Source organism: Tachypleus tridentatus, chromosome 5 (assembly GCF_004210375.1).
Source record: "Tachypleus tridentatus isolate NWPU-2018 chromosome 5, ASM421037v1, whole genome shotgun sequence".
In the NCBI taxonomy this organism is placed as follows: domain Eukaryota; kingdom Metazoa; phylum Arthropoda; class Merostomata; order Xiphosura; family Limulidae; genus Tachypleus; species Tachypleus tridentatus.
In genome coordinates, this window is record NC_134829.1 from 33865399 (window position 1) to 33889096 (window position 23698).

The following is a 23698-nucleotide window of genomic DNA, read 5'->3' on the forward strand; positions in this document are numbered from 1 at the left end:
GGATTCAACACTCTCGTTTACGTTAGCGTTTAACATTCAATCAGTGCATCTATAGTAGTAGGTAGAGCAGAGGGAGGAAGAGATCAAATTTGCACGTGACTTTCCCAGGTTCATATGGATCTGAATCCCAACGACATAGAAACTCATTTTACTTGGTTTCAGAAAAATATACATAATCGTAACTAATTACATGTATATACAACAAATTATTTACACTATATATTATTAGAGGTATATCATAAATACTACACTGTTATCTTTTTGTCAAAAGTTCATTTAGGCCTATTCAATTGCTATAGAATTTCAGTTGACAAGCCAAATTATTTTTCTCTATTACTGTCATCAAACTATCCAAATGTAGTTCACTTACATTTCGTTCAGTTACCACCGCTTCTCCTCTTTTTTCTTATTTAGGCCTATTTTCAAAAAACGTCTGCTTTTTTGCATATAGGTTTACTTCCAAATAATAATCTACCTTTTGTCAAAGTCCAGACAGGTAGGTTCAATTATTTCAGAACATTATTAATGTGTATAATACAACGAGCAGACGATTACATAATAAATTTATAGAGTATGAGATGAGCGGGAAACAGCAGACAGACATAGACAAAGCAGAAGAGTAACAATGTCTTGCAAAAGAGACGTTCGGAGAGAGAAGGAAGGCCTAACAGTTGATATATAACAAAATGAGACTAATGGTGTTAAAAGAGATGATAATAATAGTTTATTTCATCAAAGAAACGTTCGATGATATCTACACCAATGAGATGCAAACACAATGATTTACGCAAATAAATTTGTCATAACATTTACTTTAAAATATATTGCTTCACTTACAAAATAATAAATTAATAATATCTACACTAAATAGTCTTTTATATCATGGCATTCTGCCTTAAATATTGCAAAAGGTTAACCATTAAATACTAATTTTAATATTTTACCTTTTGTTTCATGATCATTTATTTAATAAAATGGCATTCTTTCTGATGTGGATGTCGATTTACTTCGTGGTAGCCCATGTACATACTAAATTAGACTGAAATAGAATACTTTCTACTGATTTCTACGTGTTTGAAACTGAGACATGAAATGTGCTAGTAATCTTATATTATAACAAAATCCCCCCACCTCGATAAGGTCAGCAGTACTTTGCGTACTTACAATGCTAAAATATGGGAGTTGGTTTTCCACAACGGACAGGGCGCAGATATCCCATTGTGTAGCTCTGCGCTATAACAAAAAAACTAAAACAAATATACTATAGGTTTAGTACTAAATACCCAGGTTATTTCATATCAATCATTTTTGTTATATCATTTTGTTTATTACTTCCAGAATTCATTTTTAGTATGGAATAATAAACATCTTACCTTCTTCGATGTCGTTTCTTGAACTTGCTTCTAAAAGAATAACACTTGGAATAAAATGGATATTGTGTTGGGCACCATGTGATTTTCTGGTGCGTTCTGATTTTTTTCTCATTTTATAGAAATCTTTTTCATTTTGGCTCCATTGTTTCAGTTGCTGTTGCCGTCTTTTACGTGAGAGTTGAACTCTCTCATGGGTGCTAAGATTTTCGAAAAGAGCCATTTCGGCCACAAGTTCCTCGTGTTCCGCCATTTCTGGTCACTTTCTTTTCTGTATCCCAAAACCTTTTAAAGTAATAACGTTTACACGGAAATACTGTTAATACGTGTGAATCTTGTTTTCCTTTGAGTCACAAGTTTCTAAGTTCACAAACCTCTATTACGTATCATGAACTAGAAGACGGGACAGAAAACCGAACGTGCTTGAACGCGACTAATCACACAATGGGAGTATCACGACAAAATGCGATAAATATGTCCTTATCATTTACATTTTTCTTTGCAGACGTTCCTATGGAAACAAAACCTATATATATATAATAAATAAATAAATAGTTTACATTGAGCTGCCTGTTGTTTATTTATAGATAACGAATACTTTTTCTATATTGAATAATGCATTATAATCAATACAGATTTAATTTAATTATACATGTATTTATGACATTTTGTAATTTTTATCACCTTTTTTTTTTCTGGAGTGTGTGTGTGTTTTCTTATAGCAAAGCCACATTGGACTATTAACTGAGTCCATCGAGGAGAATCAATTTTTTTTTCTTTCTGGAATGTGCCTTTAATAATTGTTATCGTTCTTTTTTTTAAGTTATCATCTATTTAAATAACTTGTATTTCATCTCTATTTATTAATATAAAATTAGAACACCAACTTGCTGTACACAATAAAAGAAAGATAACTAACGTAATATTTATAGCACATTTGATTTTATTGATCTTCGCCTGGGTTCGAGAGGGCCCGTTTATTTCGGTACGTTGCTGAAAATCGATTTCGACTTATTTTCTCCTCCAATAACCTGCCTCTGTTACGCCTTTGTCTTTACCTACTAGCTTCGTCATCATTACTTTCACAATGATATCATCTGTAAATTTTAACATTTAAGCTCATGTGGGGGTGAAGGAGGGTTGCTTAATCTTCGAACACTCTTGATGATTAATTATTTCTTGTGAATTAATTAATTTCACATCAGAACAACTGCCAGAAAGAAAGGAAAAACCATTATAGCACCACCTTGCTTCTCCATATGAGCTGCGAACAGTATAAGAAATTGATCTAACAAGTAATGATCTGACATTCAACAAACCAAACGGACTGGTTACAACTACACACCTATGTTAAAGTGTTATAATCCTAATAAATCAGTAGTAACTCTTCAGTAGAAGTAGGAACAGTACTGTTTCGAGAACAAGAACTTACTGCATCCTAAACTTGAAAGTAAAACACAGCAGAAATGTTGTTAATCTGATATGGAGATTTATACAACATTGTTTGGTTGAAAACGTTTTCATCAATATATCTGTAGTAGACGAGTAATATCAGAAACGATTATATTGAAAGCTTGCTGTTTGAATATGTCAGCTTTCATCATTATACCTTTCTATTAGTTATCCTTATCAATACCACTTTTATGACTATTTTGCGATGGAGTAATACTGTACGATTGGAAATGCTGGTTCTATTTCTTTTCCTAGCAAGTAAGCCAGTATTGTAGGGATTTTATTCTCCATGTAAGGTAAAGATGGCTTAGGTTACTATGTGATAATTAGCTAATCAAGTGATGTGTCCACTTTTATCCTTATCTTGTTTGGCTCATTTTGTCTGGTTCATTAGCCCGCCATATAAAGATTTTTATTTCGCAATAAATTTCTTTCCTAATACATGTTTGTGTACGTTTTTATAATATGATGTACGTGGATTAGTAGATTATAGAGTGTATTATAAGGCTTTGTAAATTTTGCTTATAATAATAATAAAATAAGTTGTCAAAACTCGTGAAGGTTATTTCGCTCCACCAAGTGATGATAGAGTTATAGTTACTGTTAGCATTAAGTACTTAACCTATTTAAGAAAGATAATTATGAAAGAAAATAAGAAATCTCGGTTTTGGCTAGTGGCTGCTTTGAACAGCTGAAAATTAACACGTACATAGGAGATGGAGCGATATGCCAGATAGCTTTTCATATCTAGCTACCGATGACCTGTATAGAATGAAATTTATTGTATTGTTTTGATACAGACGTCCTTGCCCTCTTCGAATGCTCTGCGCTAGTAATTCTGTTAAATGTTTGGTCTACTTAGAAACAATGACCACCGATTGACCCAGCATAACATTTTGTGGAGTTTGAAAAAAATGATATCTTTGAAAGGCGGAATGCTAGGGTTGGTGTTAGGTAAAGTAAAACAAGGGATAAAGAAAGTATGTATAATCTATTGTCTTAAAATTTTCGTAACATTTTATTGAATGTTGTATGAAAAGTGGCAAAATTATCAATGTTATACCTTTTAGTTAAATATACATTTTATATATAAAAAGATTTAAACAACGCCATCTGTAGTTTCTTGAGTGAAAATCCTCTTCTCAAAAACTAATGTTGTGGTGTTCGAATTTTCTATAACTTCATCTTCCAAGATATAATAAATTTAATGAGTCGCATTGGGTAAACGTTATATGGAATATTAATTACTGGATTTGAAAAATTCATAATCTTAGAAAAAAAATTACCTGTTTTATTGTAAACCTGGGAGGAAAAATGTTTGACTAATAATGGAAATGTTTAACCCTAGGTGGTGTGCTTCATTTGTATTTGTTGAACTTTTTTTTTCTCCAGTACAGTATTTAGGTGGTTACGCTTAGCAATGTCAAGAAAGTGCGATATGTTTTGTAAGGCTATATCGTTGATATATCTGCACGCTGTAAAGCTTCAGGGTGATCTTACGTGAGACGTATTGATATTCAAATTCAAAATGAAGTAAATTACATTTACTTCTGCTAACTGTTTGTAGGCCGTGATTATTATCCGAGAGGTCCGGCATGGCCAAGTGGTTAAGGCGTTCGACTCGTAATCTGAGGGCCACAGCTTTGAATCTCTGTCACATCAAACATGCTCGCCCTTTCAGTTTTGAGGGCGTTATAAGTTACAACCAATTCCACTATTCGTTGGTAAAACAGTAGCCCAAGAATCGGCGGTGGGTGGTGATGACTAGCTACCTTCCCTGTAGTCTTACACTGTTAAATTAGGGATGGCTAGCGCAGATAACCCTTGAGTAGCTTTGCGCGAAATTCAAAAACAAAAAAACAAAACAAAATTGCCAGAGAATATGTGCTATGTTTAAAAATGCGTTAGTCGATCGAAAGAAAGTATTAGATAACTAATTATGGTAAGCATTATTGAAAAACTGTTTAGTGTCATCTACGTAAATCATTAATTCAACTGCGTTGTTAAAAATAATATGTTAATTGCAATCATATTTCAGTCGGGATTCATGAGCAGTTAGAGGGACATAGCGTTTCGTTATGGCCACACTACACTGCAAGCAAAAACGAAACACACGAATTGATTATTTTATTCTTGGTATTCTAATCTAGTAGAAAGTTACTGCTACTACTATTACTACTACGTTATCATAATGAAATCTATTTTTGTGTGCTGCCACCGTATCTTTAGGCTTGATAGGTGGATTGCCCTTAAAAGGATTGTAAAAAAGTTAATCGTAATAGCAACTACTGTACATGTTTCACTGTTGAACATCCCAAAACCTTACACGGCAGATAAGTTGGGGATTTATGGCGAGTTGTGATGGCATGACAACTAATAGTAAAGTTCCAGTCACAGTAGACAAAGCTTGAAGCTATCCGCTGAAGATGTGTTCACTGGCAAATAAAACGTGTATCTTTCGCCTCTAAGTATTGCTGGGCAAACTTTAAAATTATCCAATAACTGAAAAGAGTAATTACGTAGTTGTTTAATAAACGCAACCGTTAATATAATATCAAAACAACGCGGATCTCAAACGCATATTATCAACAAATATTTCATGTTTTTCACAGATAAAAAGGTTCACAGCTCGTCCTCCAATACTGGAAAAATCCCGCTTTGCACTTTGGTATGGGGATACAGTATAAAAGTGGCATTCAAATATGCTTATTGTTTTAGCGTAACCCAAACGTTAGAAGTTGGTGCCGTTTACAGCTGCTTACCTCCTCAGTTCACAATGAGGGAACTTCATAACTTTCGTTGAACATATCTCAAGTAAATCAACGTTAGTCATAGAAGAATTAGCAAATCGAACGCTTTAGTGAAAAACAACACGTTATACGTTGTTCACAATGTAGAAACGCTTCGAAAAGCTGAATATTGTAAATATGATTCCAAAATAGACAAGCCCGGCATTGCCAGGCGGTTAAGGCACTCGAATTGTGAGTGTATTATAAATACAGTGGTCAAATCCCACTTTTCGGTCTGATGACAAAAGTAGCCTAAGCGTCGACGAAGTACTTTTTTTTCTATTCTGTCATTTCCAAATAAGGGACGAGTATCCAGGTAACCCTTCTGTAGCTTTGCGTTAAATCCGACAAAGAACAAGAGTAGACGAGATAAACCAAAGTGACTGGTAAATATTGAACATGTTATCTTTGTTTGGTTTAACGACTATAGAGGCTTTTATATAGATTAGAAATTTTGGCGGTTTTTTTCTCACTGTTGGATTTCTTTGTTTCTATTAATGTTAAGCAGATCATCATCAAGATAATTTTTGTAGTTTAAAAAACAACTAAACCTGCTCAGCTGTAAAATTGTGAGCTTTTAGAAAACAACAAACTTCAAACCATGAAGAGTTTTCAGACTATCGTGTTATGAAAAATAGTGTGCATTCCATATCATGGAAAAAAAGAATGACAGACCGGGCACGGCCAGGTGGTTAAAGCGCTCGACTCGTAATCTGAGACGCAGCTAGCCATCACCATTCACTGTCAACTGTTGAACTACTCTTTTACCAACGATTAGTGAAACTGATTGTCACATTATTATTATAACGCTCCCAAGGTCGAAATGGTGAGCATGTTTGGTGGGAGGGGAATTCGAACCCGCTATCCGCATGTTGCGAGTCGATAGCCCTAACCACCTGACCATGCCAGACCCTTTTTACAGGGGATGTGATGAATGTAGTAGGTCACCAACTCACACTGGCGACCATATGTACGTGAAAGACATTCATTCTAAAATGGTTATTTAAACAAAGACACACCTACATATCCAGCGATTAAACATTTGCATTTAGATATTTCATCGCGTATAATCTGTTCCTTTGTTAAAATCTTTTTAGCTCTGTCAAGGCGCAGTAATGATAATAAATTAGTATATATTCAGTGAAACATAAGTTTTATCTTAATTTGTTTGGCATGTACACTATAACACTATAAGATCGTCAAAGATAAAAGATTTAGTTTATTAGACTGCAAATAATAATAAACATTTAATGTAAGCATTCGATAAATTTATTGTTAGGAATATTTTGCATTAATTTATTATACGGATATTGAAATTCATCATAGAATCACGTGATATTTTCGGTAATAACGGCACGACGATAGGTAAAAACTTTGCTCACGAAGTATGATATACCAGTCAGTACCTGTTAGACCTAATACTAAATATGAAAAAAAGGTATTGTAGCTGGATGTCTATTTCGAGGTCTAACGTGAAATAAATGTATCAGGAATCGTTTGTTTTGTTTTTTAATTTCGCGCAAAGCTACTCGAGGGCTATCTGCGCTAGACGTCCTTAATTTTGGAGTGTAAGACGAGAGGGAAGGCAGCTAGCCATCACCATTCACCGTCAACTCTTGGGCTACTCTTTTATCAACGAATAGTGGGATTGACCGTAACATTATAACGACCCTACGGCTGAAAGGATGAGCATGTTTGGTGCGACCGGGATGTACCAGGAATCATCTTATATGAATCATGTTTGAGCACATTTGGGATATTCCTCTCTAAGACCCTGCATATGTTCTCTTTTCAGACCATAGCATAAATATTAAAGTCTGGAAGGATATGCCATTTAGTGTACACTGAACAATAATTATTATTTTATTTCTTGTTGAACATTGTCTGGGTCTTTAAGCTTCTATATATTTTCTTCAAACATGTCACAATAATGGGATGTTGAATATATGTCTGTTATTTTGTTCTTCATGGTTAATTTTTACTGTTAATAAAATTAGCGGTAAACTCCCTAATTTTAGAACGTGCCTTTCCATCTTCACAAAGATATCCACAGTTCTTGGAACCACCAGTGATGAACGATGTGATGTAATGATTAGCATGCTCATTGTAAATTCATCAAAAAAATCGTTAGAATCTTGTGAACAATAATATCTGTATCATAATATAATACAGACATAACTAACTTCTCAGGCGTCTGGTACAATTTCAGAAAGATGTTCGAAGGGATGAAAGCCAACAGAAAGATGTCGTTTTGTGCCTCCAGTGAAGACCAATAATTTTGTCTTTAATTAATGTAATATTATGTTATTATATTAATATTATCACTCACTAAAGAGTGAAACTCTTAAACATATATTATGTAGGTCAGTTGTGATTTGTCCTCAAAAAAAGTTAAGACAGAGTTTCACAAATTTGTGTAAGTTCTTGTAATGGACTTCAATGCCTTACCTTTAAAAATTTTGCAGGTTATTTTAAGGAAACTGTAATTCTCCTTTATTTGTTGTTTTTCTCTTGGAAACGCGGAAAATACAAACACACATTTGCTAAAAATTAGCAAAATATCTGGAAGGATTTTCAGTATCATTCATTCTCCAAGAAAAATTTTAATAGGAAAGGAGAAATAGATCGGAAGTGAAGAAACATAACAGTCGAGTCGAGAATCGTAGCAGAAATGGCAAAGCAGTTGTGTCTCTTCTTCTTTAGAACAGCCTGTTTCACATTAGAGATGTGGTCAAGATATTTACCGATTAAATTTGAACCATTTAATGCATTAAGTTTGTAAAAATCCTGAATTTTGCTTCGACTTAAACTGTATGCTATATCGAGAAGAAAGAAATATCTTTAAAGAAAATTAATTATGAAATATTTCTCTAACTTAAGCGTTTATTCCAACCCTAGTTAAATAGCGTGACTGAGAAAAGTACAAAAACTTAAAATGAAGTAATGTCTTCATTCTCTGCGTTGTATTGTGTTTTGCCTTAAATATCATGTGTATTTTGAATTTCGCCTAAAGCTACACGAGGGCAATCTACGCTAGTTGTCCCTAATTTAGCTGTGTAAGACTAGAGGGAAGGCAGCTAGTCATCATCACCCATCGCCAACTCTTGAGCTACTCTTTTACCAACGAATAGTGGGATTGATCGTCACATTATAACGTCCCCATGGCTGAAAGGGTGAGTATGTTTAATGGGACAAGGATTTGAACTTGCGACCCACAGATAACCCTAACCACCTGGCCATGCCGGGCCTTGAGTATTTAAAAGGTGTATGAACGTCAAATATGCGAACTGGTAATTATTTCAAATGAAAAAGTAATATTTTGCGATGGAACTGCTTAAAAGTATATAGGAACAAATGAATAGAAATATTCATATGAAACTTATAAACAAATAAATTAAGAAAAATAGTAAGATAGCACTAAATGCTATAGATAGCTTATTGGTGGATTTGGCTCTAAAGAGGAAAACGAGAATCAATATTTAAATGCAGTTTTTTACACCAGTGTTGATACATTTCTTGAATAATCACATTGCATTTGAAGTTTAAAAAAACTATAAAGGAGGAAGAAAGAGATATAAAGTAAACCTGACCTTCCAAGGACACACAATGACCAAACAACGATAAAGCAAAGTTCCAAATTGTGCATGGTAAAAATAAAACATCATCCAGATAAACAAACACAGTCACGGTTGAAAAGAACCACTAAACAACAGTATAATATAATTATAAACCAAGCGAATGCTCAACCAACGAATACCAAAAACACCAGTAACATTACCTACAAACACACAAAAAACTACTCTATAATGAAAGCAGTAAAAAAAAAAAAAATTATCGATTTCATCAAAGAGTACCAAAATCCGCTAAGTTAGCAAAACAGTATTACTTTACTTTTTGATACAGCTAAGAAACACTTAACACTTATAATGCTTTACAAAAATCATGCATTAATAAGTGTTCTTCCTACCGAAAAATTCATGACACAACACAACAGTATACATGGTATGGTACTAAACAAGCCACCTATAACCAGATCTTACAATATCATCTAGAATCCCAGATGAACGTAGAAAAAGCACATTTATGGAGCAGTTATGTGAAATATGCGTCTGATAAATTGATCTAGTAATAAGTGACGTTTGAGAATGACTTTCTGGGGACTGTTCTGAGACCAAGCTAAATGAAATTGTGATTAGCACTAAACCTTATAAGTTTAGAATTCATTCTTTATAATTAAGCTCAAAGTTACACAAGGGGCTGTCAATACTCTGTTAACCATAGGTATCGAAACCAGGTTTCCAGCATTGTGAGTCTGCAAATGTATTGTTGTGACAGTAAGGGCTAAAATTCATAGACATGGCCCTGAAGAGGCTAAAAAGATTAGTGTAATTAATATTATTACTTGTGGATTAACCTCGTGAATTAATCGTATAGCATTTATTAGTTAACGAAATACTCAAGTAGTAGGGTGTGTATGTGTTTTTCTTATAACAAAGCCACATGGGACTATTTGCTCAGCTCACCGAGGGGAATCGAACGCCTAATTTTGGCGTTGTAAATCCGTAGACTTACCGCTGTATTAGCGGGTGACCAACGAGAAGGGAAAGATACACTACCCGACTCTTCCAAGTTACGAACAACAGCGAGTCAGACGGTGTATCTGAATATTTTATCGTTGTGTCTTTTGATCATGAAATATAAACAAAATGATCAAAATCTTATTTACAGTTTTTCACTTGTGGAATTTTGTTACAGTGTGAGATTAGTTCAAAGTCAAATGTTTACTGTAGTAACGATATAGGATTTATTTTATAAAATTTTTTAGTTTTTCAATACATGGTAAAGTTTAATATTAATTTGGTTTAATGATTACATATATATGTCACTTTCTTTTTTCTTCTCATTAAAGGTAAGACTAACACTTTCTTTGATTACTTGTTCGCTCTTCTGTTGATTGCAGTTTCACCTATTCAAGGTCCATCGGCACAACTTGGGTTAGCAAACCAAAATACAACTAGGCCTTTTTACAATTTTAAGTCCTTTCAGTCACAGAAATTTTATTCTTTATAAATGCATATATTACCAAAGTTTCATGTACAAAACTAACAGTATCATCTGTCTTACAATTTAGCTTACGTTCCTCAGATTTATTTGAGGGACAAATTCTGCTGGCAAGCTGACCGCTCGATAACCTATGATGTAAGCAATAATGCGAAATGTTTATTTGTTTGTTTTTGAATTTCGCTACTCGAGGGCTATCTGTGCTAGCCGTCCCTAATTTAGCAGTGTAAGACTAGAGGGAAGGCAGCTAGTCATCACCACCCACCGCTAACTCTTGGGCTACTCTTTTACCAACGAATAGTGGGATTGACCGTAACGTTATAACGCCCCCACGGCTGAAAGGGCGAGCATGTTTGGCTCGACCTGGATGCGAATCCGCATTAAATCTATATTAAGGGAGTACAGTACTTCTGAATAATACAAGGTTATGAACAATTGTGTCTGAGTTACATTCACATCCAAAGTTTGGAATATTAGCTTCAGATACTTAGAAAATAAGGAACATTAAACTTTTCATACTGATTTCAGTCGCTGTGTTACATACACTATAAACAATTATAGTTTTAAACTATTACTTATCTGTAGATCATGACTATATACATATATGAAAAACTGTTTTACCTATACATAAAGCATTCACAGCTCAGCAAGCAAACGTTTCCAGTATCTTTGGTTTATCACCACTTAGAAACAGTTACTTAACGTAAAATTATATATAATACAACCAGTTGAACCTGAAAACTTAACATTTATTTCTGTACATATATAAAATATTTAAAATATATATATTTTATGAAAATTGTTATTCCAGTTCTTTAAGGGTTAGTTACAAACAATTTTTTTTTTAAATTAAATCAGTAGAGACATAAAAACAATAATTTTTTCAAATTAATAGAGCTTAAATGTATCTGATAAAGTTCTCAGTCATGTAGACTAAGATGAAACTAACCTTTGGTTCAAGTACCAAAGTCTATCTGCTGATAGGATTTAGCATATATAGTGTACAAACATTACCTAAGCTACACATACAATTATATTTATATATGCTAACAGAAAAAGGCAGTACTCTGGTGCTAGTGTTAAAAGTTAAATTTGTGTTATTTATTGATAAAGAAAGATAATTATCTCTATACAAATCCTAGTTAAGCCTCACTTAGAATAATGAGTACAGCTTTGGTCTCCTTCTCCAAGAAAGAATATTGACTTTTAAAAAGTATTCAAGCTTGTTAAGGCATGCGACTCGTGATCTGAGGGTCATGGGTTCGCATCCATATCGCGCCAAACATGCTTGCCCTTTCAGCCGTGGGAGCTTTATAATGTGACGGTCAATCCCACTGTTCATTTCCTTCTCCAGAAAGAATATTGACTTTTAAAAAGGATTCAGGAGATGGCTTCCAGAATGAATGGAAGGGTTATCTTATTGGGATAGATTAAGATATCTTATTTTCTCTTGAGAAAAAAGATGGATAAAATGTGATATTATTGAAGTTTACAAGAATATCTTTAAGATCAATAGGATAAAGGTTTTCGATTTCTTGAAGCTGTATTCTAAAAACACTAGGATGGGGACACAAGTTTAAGACTTGAAAAAAAAAAGGGTGGAAGAGGCTAGGATTCAGTTAAAACAAATTTTTATTTTTTTCCAACAGGGTGGTTGGTTAATGGAATGAGTTGCTATCTAAAGTAGTGGTAACACTTTTAGGAGAGCTTAAGAGGGGAATTGATTACTTTCTGAAATATAAAGGGTGGGTTTAAATTTGAAATTTTCTGAAGAGTAAATGTTTTACATACGTATTGTTTAGTCACATAACATCCACAGCATGACGAATATTGATTAATCATTTACCTGCACTGTTGTAGTATTTTCACATTTCCTTACTGATCATATGAAACTTACATCTTTGCAAACTATGTTTTATTATTTTACTCTAAAATGTTGCAATATATTCATATGTAGCAGTTGTTAATCAACTAGTGCTACATTGTGAAAAACTGAGTTTGTTTTACATTTTTAAATATCATGTCTTTTATTCCCCAAATGATTTCTATATCAAGGTATTACTGTTTTGTTTTACTATATGTTATATTAATATCTCTGTACTTGGTAGTTGGTTGAATTCTTTGAAATCATGACAAACTTTAATTTGCTTTGCTCTGCATTATTTTAATATTTTCATGATTTATTTTTGGTCAAATAATGTCCACATCATAGCAAACTGCGATTTGTTTTGCTCTACACTGTTTTAATATTTTAATGATTCACTGTAGATCACACAACACCAATATAATGGTAAATAGTGATTTATTCTCTTGTTCTAAATATTTCAATCTCCCATGGGTTGTTATTGGTCACAACACTCCAACATAATTGTGGTTTAATGTTTTTATATCTCATAACTGATCATAAGAAAACAACAGTACATAAATTAACAGTTTATATTACAAGCACACCGTGAAAGAAGGTTAGCAGGTGCTACTAGCATCTGAACCTTAAGTTTTATAAAAGAAAATTTGTTAAATGCACTAACCCTTGCAAAAGTAGTAAAATAAAAGTTGTGTTTGTTTTATAATTGAACCTAGAAAATTATACTAATAACCAATGTAGAAGATTTTGTCACAGAATACATATGACATTTCACAACTGGTGAGCAAATTACATCAATAAAAATTTATCAACTGCTGTTTCAACATAATTTAGCATGATACAGTGAATAACATATTTGACAAAATCTTCAAACTCCTTTTATTGTTATAGGTCTTTTAACAGATAATCTGTTGACTGAATTTCATATTGCTGTTTAGTGTGTTTTAGAACATGGTGTTCTAACAATTAAATTTATCAAATATTAATATTTTTAAAGGCTAAATAATTATGTGAATTGTTTGCTTCCAAAATGATTGTGGCTATACAGCAATTAAAAACCAGCTATATATATTTATAGCATTGTTTCAACTGTTTTAATGTGTGCAGTGGCATATTTAGGTAGGGACTAGAGGGGGCTCAGCCCCTGGGCCCATGGTCTTAATGGGCCACCTTTTGATAATTTTATTCTATGTAAAATTGCATGGCATGTAGGGCCCATACAACCTTAAGTCTGCCACTGAGAAAGTGTCTTCTATACAAACTTGAATATATCTACACTTAAGTGACAATAGAATATACAAAGAGCTGACGAAAGGATCTACCTTTTTAAAACAATGTTCCTATATGTCTATGTTGAGCTCCATGTTTAGAATTCTCTCTTTTACACTCTTGCATGATATATTTCTAATAAATTAGTAACTCCCAAGATGCATCCTACTAACACAGTATTCTAAATTATTCATTGCATACTGTGGAAGAGTATATACTAAATATTAAACATGTTCCAAGTAATCTGGCTACTATTATTAATTAATTTTTATCTTAAAAACTCCTTTTTGAAATGTCCTGTGATATCAAAGTTCAGCTCTTGCTAAGGAAATCTATTACTTATCTTGTTTTTGCCATTTCTGAAGTGCTATATACCACTTTTTCCATGTCCCTTCACTTTCTTATTACATAATCCTGTGCTAAGTGTGGCAAATTATCTCAATCCATTGAAAAACTCTGGTTAAACTGTTAACTGCATATAAAATAAGATTCAAAATAAATTATTTCAAAATATTTCTATAAGATACCAATTTTCATTATGAAGTTTGTTCATGTAGCACTATGTGTTTCTATGTATTAATAACCATGAATTAATTATGTACACATAATTCATGCTCATTACTTCTTATGATGAGCAACTCTGAGGTTACTTTACAATTTTGAAATCTTCAGTAAATATTTTAGAAACTACAATCATCTCAACTAAATACATTAAAGTATACAGCCACCAAATAAGAAATCAATAAAAAATATATTTTCACAAATTTTTTGTATATAATTGTAATAAAAGTAACAGAATATAAAATTTTGGAAACATTTTGTCAACTCCATTATCTGTAGGCTAAAGTTTATCATGAAAATTATGATCCCATTATTAAGCGTTTCTCACTTTTCACCGATTCTATATAAAACTAAAAACAATTTATAAAAATGGTTCCTGTTTACCAGACTTGACCAAAACAAGAGGACTAGCACATGCATGACTCCTGAGATTTATCTTGAGCAGTCAACTTGAAGGAATCTTTTTTCACCTCTGCCATCTTTGAAGTAGATACTAATTGACAAGCAATGTCATAAAACATTTTTTCAACACCATCCCCAGTCTTGCATGATGTTTTGAATACACCACTGATTAAGTTATGACACTGCTCACAAAACTCATCAATGTCAGCATCTGTAACATGCATTTGGTGTACCAGATCAATCTTGTTTCCACATAAAAAGATTTTGGCACCTTCTGCATAAGTAACAATGTCCAATACATGCTGAGACAAAATATTGAAGGAGTCAGGGTTGTCAAAACTAAACACCAATATGGCAGCTTCTGCAAACTTATAGTAGCTGCTGGTGATAGAAGCCACTCGTTCCATCCCTCCAGTGTCCCACAACTGAAGCTGAAAGCCATATCAATAGCAGTTTAAAACCTATCTTAATTATCAATTTAGCTGAATTTAAATTCACTACAAAACACAGAATTTGCAAACAAATATTTGTTAATACAATTATTTCTGCAGGTGTCTCTGATGTGTCACAAGTGATCTTAAAAAATGCATGAATGTAATCTCTAACTCAAGATATTTAGTATCAAACAACTGCACAAAAGAATCAACCTGTTGGTAACCTTAGCTAGCCATGTTCTACAGAGTATGATGAAAATTACCCAGCATTTTTAATTTGCCTCACTTTTGATATCAATGCCAAAACAACTGCTCACTTCTTTGTATAAAACAAAATACAATACTAAATTTATGTACTTATTTTAACTGAAATGCCAGAGGGTTAGGGGGAAATACCATTTAGATTTTCTAGATGATAGCTGACTACACTCCTGAAACTAGACAAGCACTCAGTAGAGTGCACAACTCCACCACACAGTGTTAATTACATTGGACTCTCAAACAATACAAAAATATGTCTGTGTGTCCACCATCAACAATGAACATGGACCATTTCTGGCATGATAACAAAGAATAATATTTTACATGTATTCACCAAGTTCTGTCAAAATCTGATCATTTTTACTGAGTTATACAGCTAGAATAGTGTGAAATATTACCTCTCCATGTTTATTGAAAGGGATTTTTTTTTCATAACTCTGCTGTGACTTTGACTTTGGCCCTTCAAAAACTAATCACTTCTAAGTTAGGTCATAGACTATTGTCAATCAACTTTCATCTAAATCCATTCTGCTGTTTTCAAAATCTTCCTGATAAACACATACAGAGGTGAAAACAATCTTCATTCTTCTTCAGAGTGATTACACAGGAAATTTTTCCATTTTAAATTACTAAGAGGACACCTGGCTCTACTACACCATTGTATTCTACACCAGCACTCTACTCCAAAATATGTAAACTATTTTTGTTATATTTCAACCCTCATCTTTAAAATACCCAGTAAGACTTTTCTTGAGCTCAATCAACACTGAAGCTCCTAGTACCACCTAAAGACAAACTGTTTCATAGACTGATTAGTCTATAGGAAAAGCAAAACTGCTTAATTAAAGTCATGCGAGTTTTCCATATTTCGAGCTTCAACCCTTTAATTTCAATGCCTGAAACAGTTTTGAAATGATCTGTATTTATGAATTAACTACAGAAAGCATTAATACTTATTGTTTACTATATTAAAGAGTTAACAAGTACTTAATTATTGTTTACTATATTAAAGAATTAACAAGTACTTAATTATTGTTTACTATATTAAAGAGTTAACAAGTACTTAATTATTGTTCACTATATTAAAGAGTTAACAAGTAGTTAATTATTGTTTACTATATTAAAGAGTTAACAAGTAGTTAATTATTGTTTACTATATTAAAGAGTTAACAAGTACTTAATTATTGTTCACTATATTAAAGAGTTAACAAGTAGTTAATTATTGTTTACTATATTAAAGAGTTAACAAGTACTTAATTATTGTGCTTAGAAGGCCCAACCTTATCAGATGATCTTCAGTTAAGAGCTGAAAATGCCACTTACAGTAAGGATACCCAACTGATGACTTGAGCCCTAGCAGTCATATAAGCTTTTTGTAATATATTCATTACTCACAGCAAATTATTCAGTATTGCTTGTAATTTTTAGCAATTCTTCTTGCAAAGGTTATTCAATAATGAGATAGGAATTTCTCTTTTATGGATGACAATTAAATTGAACAAAGTAAATCAAAATATAAATTTGATTCTGTACCAATTGTAATTACCCAACATCAACTTTTTCAAAATTTATTTATTAGAATTACTTATGTTGTTCACAATGTACATATATATTTGAGCCTCCAAAAATACTACATAGCAAGATATTCTAAAATAACCAACCTATCAATCAAAACTATATTTACATTATTAAACAACAAAGACATTTTTCTCGTATACTTTATATATCAGACACTTCATAGTGAACCTTACCACTTATTCCCACAAAGAGAAGCAGGATATAGTAATGTTTTGAAAGTATTGTTTATGGAAAATAAAAAATTTGGTTGGTAGATTAAGGTAAGGAATTTTTTTTCTTTGTGACATGTTCTTGTGAAAAAAATTTAAGTACAGTCCACAAAAATAAATAAAAATTACCTTAACTTCTCTTCCACAAACATTAATAACTTTGTAGGAATGGTCCAGTCCTAGTGTAGAGCTACGATCTGTGCTGGAGACAAATTTGTTCATTGTAAACCTTCTGAAGAGAGAACTTTTGCCAACTCCAAACTCTCCACAAAGGATTATTTTCTGTACAGGGATTGTGGTAGATGCCATGAACCATCAGTTCTGAAAACTAGTTTGTCTTCAAAGATGTAGAAAACTTAATGGTTTCATACCTTTTCCTAAATGAAATATGTTGTTGTTTTCCATTACTATAATTTCAATGTTTTAAAATATATCAGCCTAAGAAGTTTTAGGTCACATATGTAACATAACAACTAAGACTACAAGTCTTTATATTCTGATATATTTAATGTGTGCATCTCAATTCCAGAAGATTTGAGATTAATTCATGCTTAAGTTGTTAAAACACAAATGCCATAAGAACCAACAAATTAAAAACCAATTATTCATTGAAAAAATCATGCCTACATTGTATCAATCATACTGTTTAACCAATCAAAATTATTCCTATCTAGTCAAAACAAAATAATTCAAATAACAAAAATTCAACATATTATTACAATAATAAATCCTACAAATTAACAATTCAAACTCTGAAAAAAATTCCACAAGTTCTTTTCATTATCTTTAAGAACAAAGTGCCAAAAATATGATTTTCAATTTAAAACAACAAAGGACTTCAAAACCTGTAAAAATTTGAAATTCTGAAGTATATCACCTCTAATTATTTCAAGATTCCAGGAAAAACAAGTTTTGATTCTTCACAAACTTATAATTCTGTTTAAAATGTATTATTTTGGAAAAGTTTCTTCCTACACTAGTTAACTTTTACATTCTGTGTGTCTTGGAAATTTAAAAATCTGGCAAGAAATACTCAGACAATTTATGTTTCCTAGACAAATAAAACAACAAAACAGATTTCTGTGAGTGTATCACTTATTAGTTGAAATGCATTTCATATACACTAACTTCTAAATATATCTTATTCCCCAGCATTTGAACAAATATAAATATTTCTATTTAAATAATTAAAAATTTATTCTTAGTAAAATGATCAAAGAGAGACACACATTATAACTAAATTTCCAAGCATGTCTAACTGTTTTATGACAAAATATCTTTAAATCATAGTAACACATATAAAACAACACAATATTAATGTAACATACCCATCCTTCATAAAAATTAAAAATTTAAACTACCTATAATTTTTCAAGAAAGCATCAAATTTCCTTTTAACTCTAGTAAAGTGCTGAATTCCATTACTCATTCTACATGTCAATTAATTATTCCATTAGAAAAATAAAACTTGCTAAGCTAAGGGAGCATAGCCCATGTTTTTCAAACCTTATGCCCTTTCATTCCATTATCTCCATAATAGAGCACAAAAAGGAAGCTTCTAACATATAATATATTTACATAACTTATAAACTTCAATATAATCATCTCTTAACTTTCTTTTTACAAGAAAAAAATAAATGAATTCAGATCTTAACTTTTCCTTTCCTGAAATCATTCTAGCATTCCTCCTCTGGACCCAATGAAGTAAGACAATATAACTTTTTAGATAAGGACAAAACTACATACAGTAGTTCAAGTGAGGCCTAACTAATGATTTGTACACAGGCCATAACCTCTAATGACTTATGGTCAATTTACATGTAAATACACCCAATATACTACCTTCACTACTAGCAACAAGGCACTGTCTCAATAATTTGAGTCACTTATTCATTACTATGACAAGGTCCTTTTCTTCAGTATACTACTGAGTATACAAAGATGTGATTAAAATTGGGACAGCCCAAATGCATAACTTTACAACACCAAAAATTCTGTAAAATTTACCAGTCATTTTGTAATACCTCAACATCCCACATACAGTTTAAATATCCAAAAGTTTAATATAAGCACGTCACTAATTTACTAAATATACTCTTATTAGTACCATCAATGTAAATAATAAATTGTAACTGCTCCCAAGAAATTACCTCTGAGACACTCCTCCAGCAACAAAAGTCCAGTCTGACAGGACTACACCAGCAACATCATTTTGCTTATTTTATCCAATCACCCTACTGTCTGGTTGACTAGTTCTCCCCACCCCTACCAATGTTTTTTTTTTTATATCTTTTATGTAGCACCAAATTTACTAAAAGTTTTTTGAAAGTCAAAGATTATGTCTATGCCCCCTCCACCTGTCAAATAATAAGTAATATCCTCAAAAAAGTAACCAATTAGTATGACAAAATCTCACTTCAGTGAATTCACTGGTGTGGAGAATAAGTTAGTAAACTGGATAGATTTCTGGAAGAAACCAGAGGGTTGTTACAAATATAGTTCAATCATACTGGATTAATGTCACAAGTGGTGTACTTCATGGCACAGTCGAAGTCCTTTATACTTTTTGATTTACATCAGAGGTAAAGATGAATGAATGGTGAACAAATTACTAAAATTTGCAGATGGCATTAAAGTTTTGGATTTTGTTGGCTGTGAAGATGATGCTGCTGATTTACAAAATGATTTAGATCATTTAGCAAGTTGGGCAGGTAAATGGCTGATGGATTGTAATGATGATAAATACAAGATAATGCGAGTTATCATAATTTGAACTAAAAGTATAATTTGGAGGGGAGTAACCTTAACAGTGTCATGAAAGAATAGGATCTTGGTGTAATGGTTAATCATTTTTTTAAGCCATACAAGCAGTGGTATGGCAAACAGGATTTTACATGATATCTACTGAATATAAATAAGTAAAAAAAGATTATAATTTCATTGTATAAACCACATTTGGAGTACTGTATTCAGTCTTGGGCTCCTTACCTTAAGAATGGCATTAAGCTGTTGGAAAGAGTTCAGAGAAGGATTACTAGAATAGTGCTTGGGAAGGAGGTGTTGTCATAAAAGGAGAGGATGAGATCTCTCAAATTGTTTTCTCTTGAAAAAAGAAGAGTTAGAGGAGATCTGATTCTGGTGTTTGAGATTATAAAGGGAATTGATGGTGTTAATGCATTATCTTTTTCATAATTAACAGTAAAAATAGCAGAACTATGAGACATAAATTTTGACAGCTTAGGAGTCACCTTCAGCTAAGGCAGTTTTATTTTTCTTATAAGGTGGTTGGACTTTGGACCGAGTTGCCTTTGAATGTTGTGGGAACAGTAAATTTAAGTGAATTTAAAAACAAAATAAATATATGAATTATTATAAGAGCTGACTTTATGATTTTTTTTAACAGTCTTAATTTAGTTTACAGGACAGAACAACCAAGGTGAACTAACAGGTCACTTTTTGTCTTAAAACATTATGTTATTATGATATAATACAGAAGTATTAATACAAACCTTTCCTCATTGTTTAATCAGAGAAAACATATCTTACAATTTGCCACTTCCAATTTACATAATTATGTGAGTGTTCAGTGAGAATTTGGCACTAACATTTCATTGTGACTAAACCTTACATAAACAATTAAAATTTAAAAAGAAAGATTATCATATCGTACTAAAACTTTCATCGATGGGTGATTTCTTAATTTTTATGGTGAGCATAACCAAGATTTTTTACTCAATATTATAACTCAGGCATTAGAGAAATACAGACAAAAATATCACTGTGCTTCACTAAAACACCTCTTGTACCACAAATTAACTGTATCTTTGAAACACAAAACAGCCTTAAAACTACGTTTCTCTTTAAAGACAAAACCAACTTTATGAAAAAGTCCTCTACAGTATATTTCTATGCATTAGTTTCAATGCCAAGAGACTTCAGTAGAGATACAAAGAACATCTGAGGTTAAAAACCATATTCTACTAGCATAAGTAAGCACACACATTAACGTGTGGTGACACTCAGCCACAAAAATGGCAGGTAAAAATTATTTTAAAAGCCAGCAATGATAGTGATCCAAGCACATTGGAAACTATCACCACTGTTCTTAGAAAACAAGACTTTAACAAAAAAAGAACAAGCTCTAACTGTGTCATTTAAACTGTAACTCACTAGTCTTCATTATGTTATCCAATCACATAATTGATATTATACAGGGTGGCCCATAAGTCCTTACCCATCCATATATCTTATGTATCCAGTGTATCTGTGTGCTATCCCTCATTCTCACTGCATAATATTATGCGACGCCATGTTCTGTGAGACATTTTCAAGTGTAAATGGGCTTACATCGGCCATATTTCTCTGACAAAAGGAAAAAATTTATAATACATGTGTAATTGAATATAACATGATAACATATAGATGGGTAGAGACTTACGGGCCACAATGTATAATCACATCTTTGTTACGAGTATGTGTTCACTCATTAATCTGATCATGGAATTTCACATAACTCAAAACTGTAATTAGTTTTGAAGGACAGTGTTATACATTTTCAAAACCGGGTTAAAAAGTTCAGTTATTTATGTTACTCTATCACATGACTACACAACTACAAATATTTTATTACCAGAGAAATGCAAACTTTTTTACCTCTCAAATATTGGATTTGTTTTTATACACTCCACTACTGGTAGAAGTTCACACATACTGCCTATTAATTATTTGTTTTTAGTTGTTACAACAGTCAATGTCAAGGGCTGATAAAAATAAATATGTGAAATCACAAATTTACAATGTAAAATATACAGGGTAGGCTAATCTAACACTGACTCTACTTCTACTAGTAGTAGATTTAATCTAACATAGACTCTAAGTAAGTTGATACAGTTACTTGTAATGTTAGCTCTACTGGTACTAGTAAAGCAAGACAAAAATCAAATTGTTAATGTAAGGCTTTAAAATCTCGAGTCTAATTACGGATAGGCCTAGCATTACTATAGCAGTAACATTAATTGCATTATTTATTACTTTAACTTGTGGAGCTAGTATTGTAGAATCTGTAGTTTTAGTATTACTCAGACAGTGATGTTAATTTGTTATCACTATGTTTTTTTTTTGTGTGTATTCAACAAAGAAATAGGTTCGCAGAGTCACAACTCACAAAAAATTTGTTGAAAAAGTAGCTTAGACAAATGTTTGATTTCCATAAACCGTTAAGCCTTATAAGGTCCGTAAGAAACCTCATCGGTAATTCTAGTTTATTAAATGAATTCAACTTAACATGAAAAAAACAAACAATGAAGCTTTAACAAAATAAAGCAATAGCCTTTTTAATAACGATTTATAGATTAAGATACACATTTTAAGCTTGATTTGCAATTTAAAGTGTTATTCTTCTTACTTAAGTTAATTGTGGGATCCATATATTTGCAGTATTTTCCGGAAGCATTTTATCACATTCATTTATCATACAAATTTCTAAAAGCGTCATCATCAGCCACTTTTGTTTAAAGGTGTCTTCTCATTTTCGTATAGGCGGTATTTTTTAATAAGTTAAAACTTGTACACGTGTCAATAATAACGTACAATTTATCAAAGAAATCGCACAAGATTAAAAAAAAGAAGCGTAAAAACGTATACTTTACAACTTAAATACATCACATGATTAACAGCAACATTATTTGAAACAGTAGAAATTATCTATTAATCTTTAGTCCATACAGATGAAAAGTTTAGCACATCATACTTTTAAATATGTAATAGCTTAAACTCATCACCACCACCAGATCACTGTAGATGTGTCTTTGAATTCATTCACTAGTCAAGCATTTAAGTACAAGATTCTGCTACAAAATTGTCAGTGTTCAGCGATATATGTATGTCACATTTAACCACAAAACAAAGTTTCGACCACTTTAGGCCATCTTCGGGTTTACTTTATTTTAATTACAATTGTTAATACCCATACTACTGTGTTCAGAATACATTTTTACTTCAAGTGAATTTGTTGTCATCATGGCCTGGCATGGCCAAGCGCGTAAGGCGTGCGACTCGTAATCCGAGGGTCGCGGGTTCGCGCCCGAGTCGCGCTAAACATGCTCGCCCTCCCAGCCGTGGGGGCGTATAATGTGACGGTCAATCCCACTATTCGTTGGTAAAAGAGTAGCCCAAGAGTTGGCGGTGGGTGGTGATGACTAGCTGCCTTCCCTCTAGTCTTACACTGCTAAATTAGGGACGGCTAGCAAAGATAGCCCTCGAGTAGCTTTGTGCGAAATTCCAAAAAACAAACAAACAAAACTTGTCATCATGATATTTATCCATAGTCTAAAATTTATTTTAAAGTCTTTCTTTCTTCGGTTATTAAAACTTTTAGTCTCATAAAACATTCTCAACTAATAAATATTTAGTTTTTACGATGTCATGTTGTTGTTTTGTTTATAAATAA

General features: G+C 32.3%; 2 protein-coding genes across 4 annotated transcripts in view; both read right to left on the bottom strand.

Moving 5' to 3' along the window:
- LOC143250892 (protein phosphatase 1 regulatory subunit 16A-like) overlaps positions 1 to 1878 on the bottom strand; it is a 49087-nt gene extending 47209 nt beyond the window's left edge. The window contains exon 1 of the mRNA XM_076502049.1: positions 1374 to 1878. Within this exon, the coding sequence (XP_076358164.1) occupies positions 1374 to 1623 (250 nt within the window). The 5' untranslated portion in view covers positions 1624 to 1878. The remainder of the gene's footprint in view (positions 1 to 1373) is intronic.
- An 11079-nt stretch (positions 1879 to 12957) lies between these two features.
- On the bottom strand, positions 12958 to 23003 carry LOC143250893 (ras-related protein Rab-30-like). 3 transcript variants are annotated; one of them, XM_076502051.1, is made up of 4 exons: positions 22655 to 23003; positions 21485 to 21612; positions 17380 to 17627; positions 12958 to 15199 (listed from the first exon to the last, which is right to left on the bottom strand). In XM_076502051.1, the coding sequence occupies exons 3-4, from the start codon at positions 17557 to 17559 to the stop codon at positions 14774 to 14776; spliced, it is 606 nt and encodes a 201-aa protein (XP_076358166.1). In that variant the 5' UTR covers positions 17560 to 17627; positions 21485 to 21612; positions 22655 to 23003; the 3' UTR covers positions 12958 to 14773. The 3 variants fall into 3 exon arrangements, with proteins under 3 accessions (XP_076358166.1, XP_076358165.1, XP_076358167.1); XM_076502050.1 differs by lacking the exon at positions 21485 to 21612 and having other exon boundaries at positions 22655 to 22994; XM_076502052.1 differs by lacking the exons at positions 21485 to 21612; positions 22655 to 23003 and adding an exon at positions 21904 to 22544.
- Between the last annotated feature and the right edge of the window lie 695 nt (positions 23004 to 23698).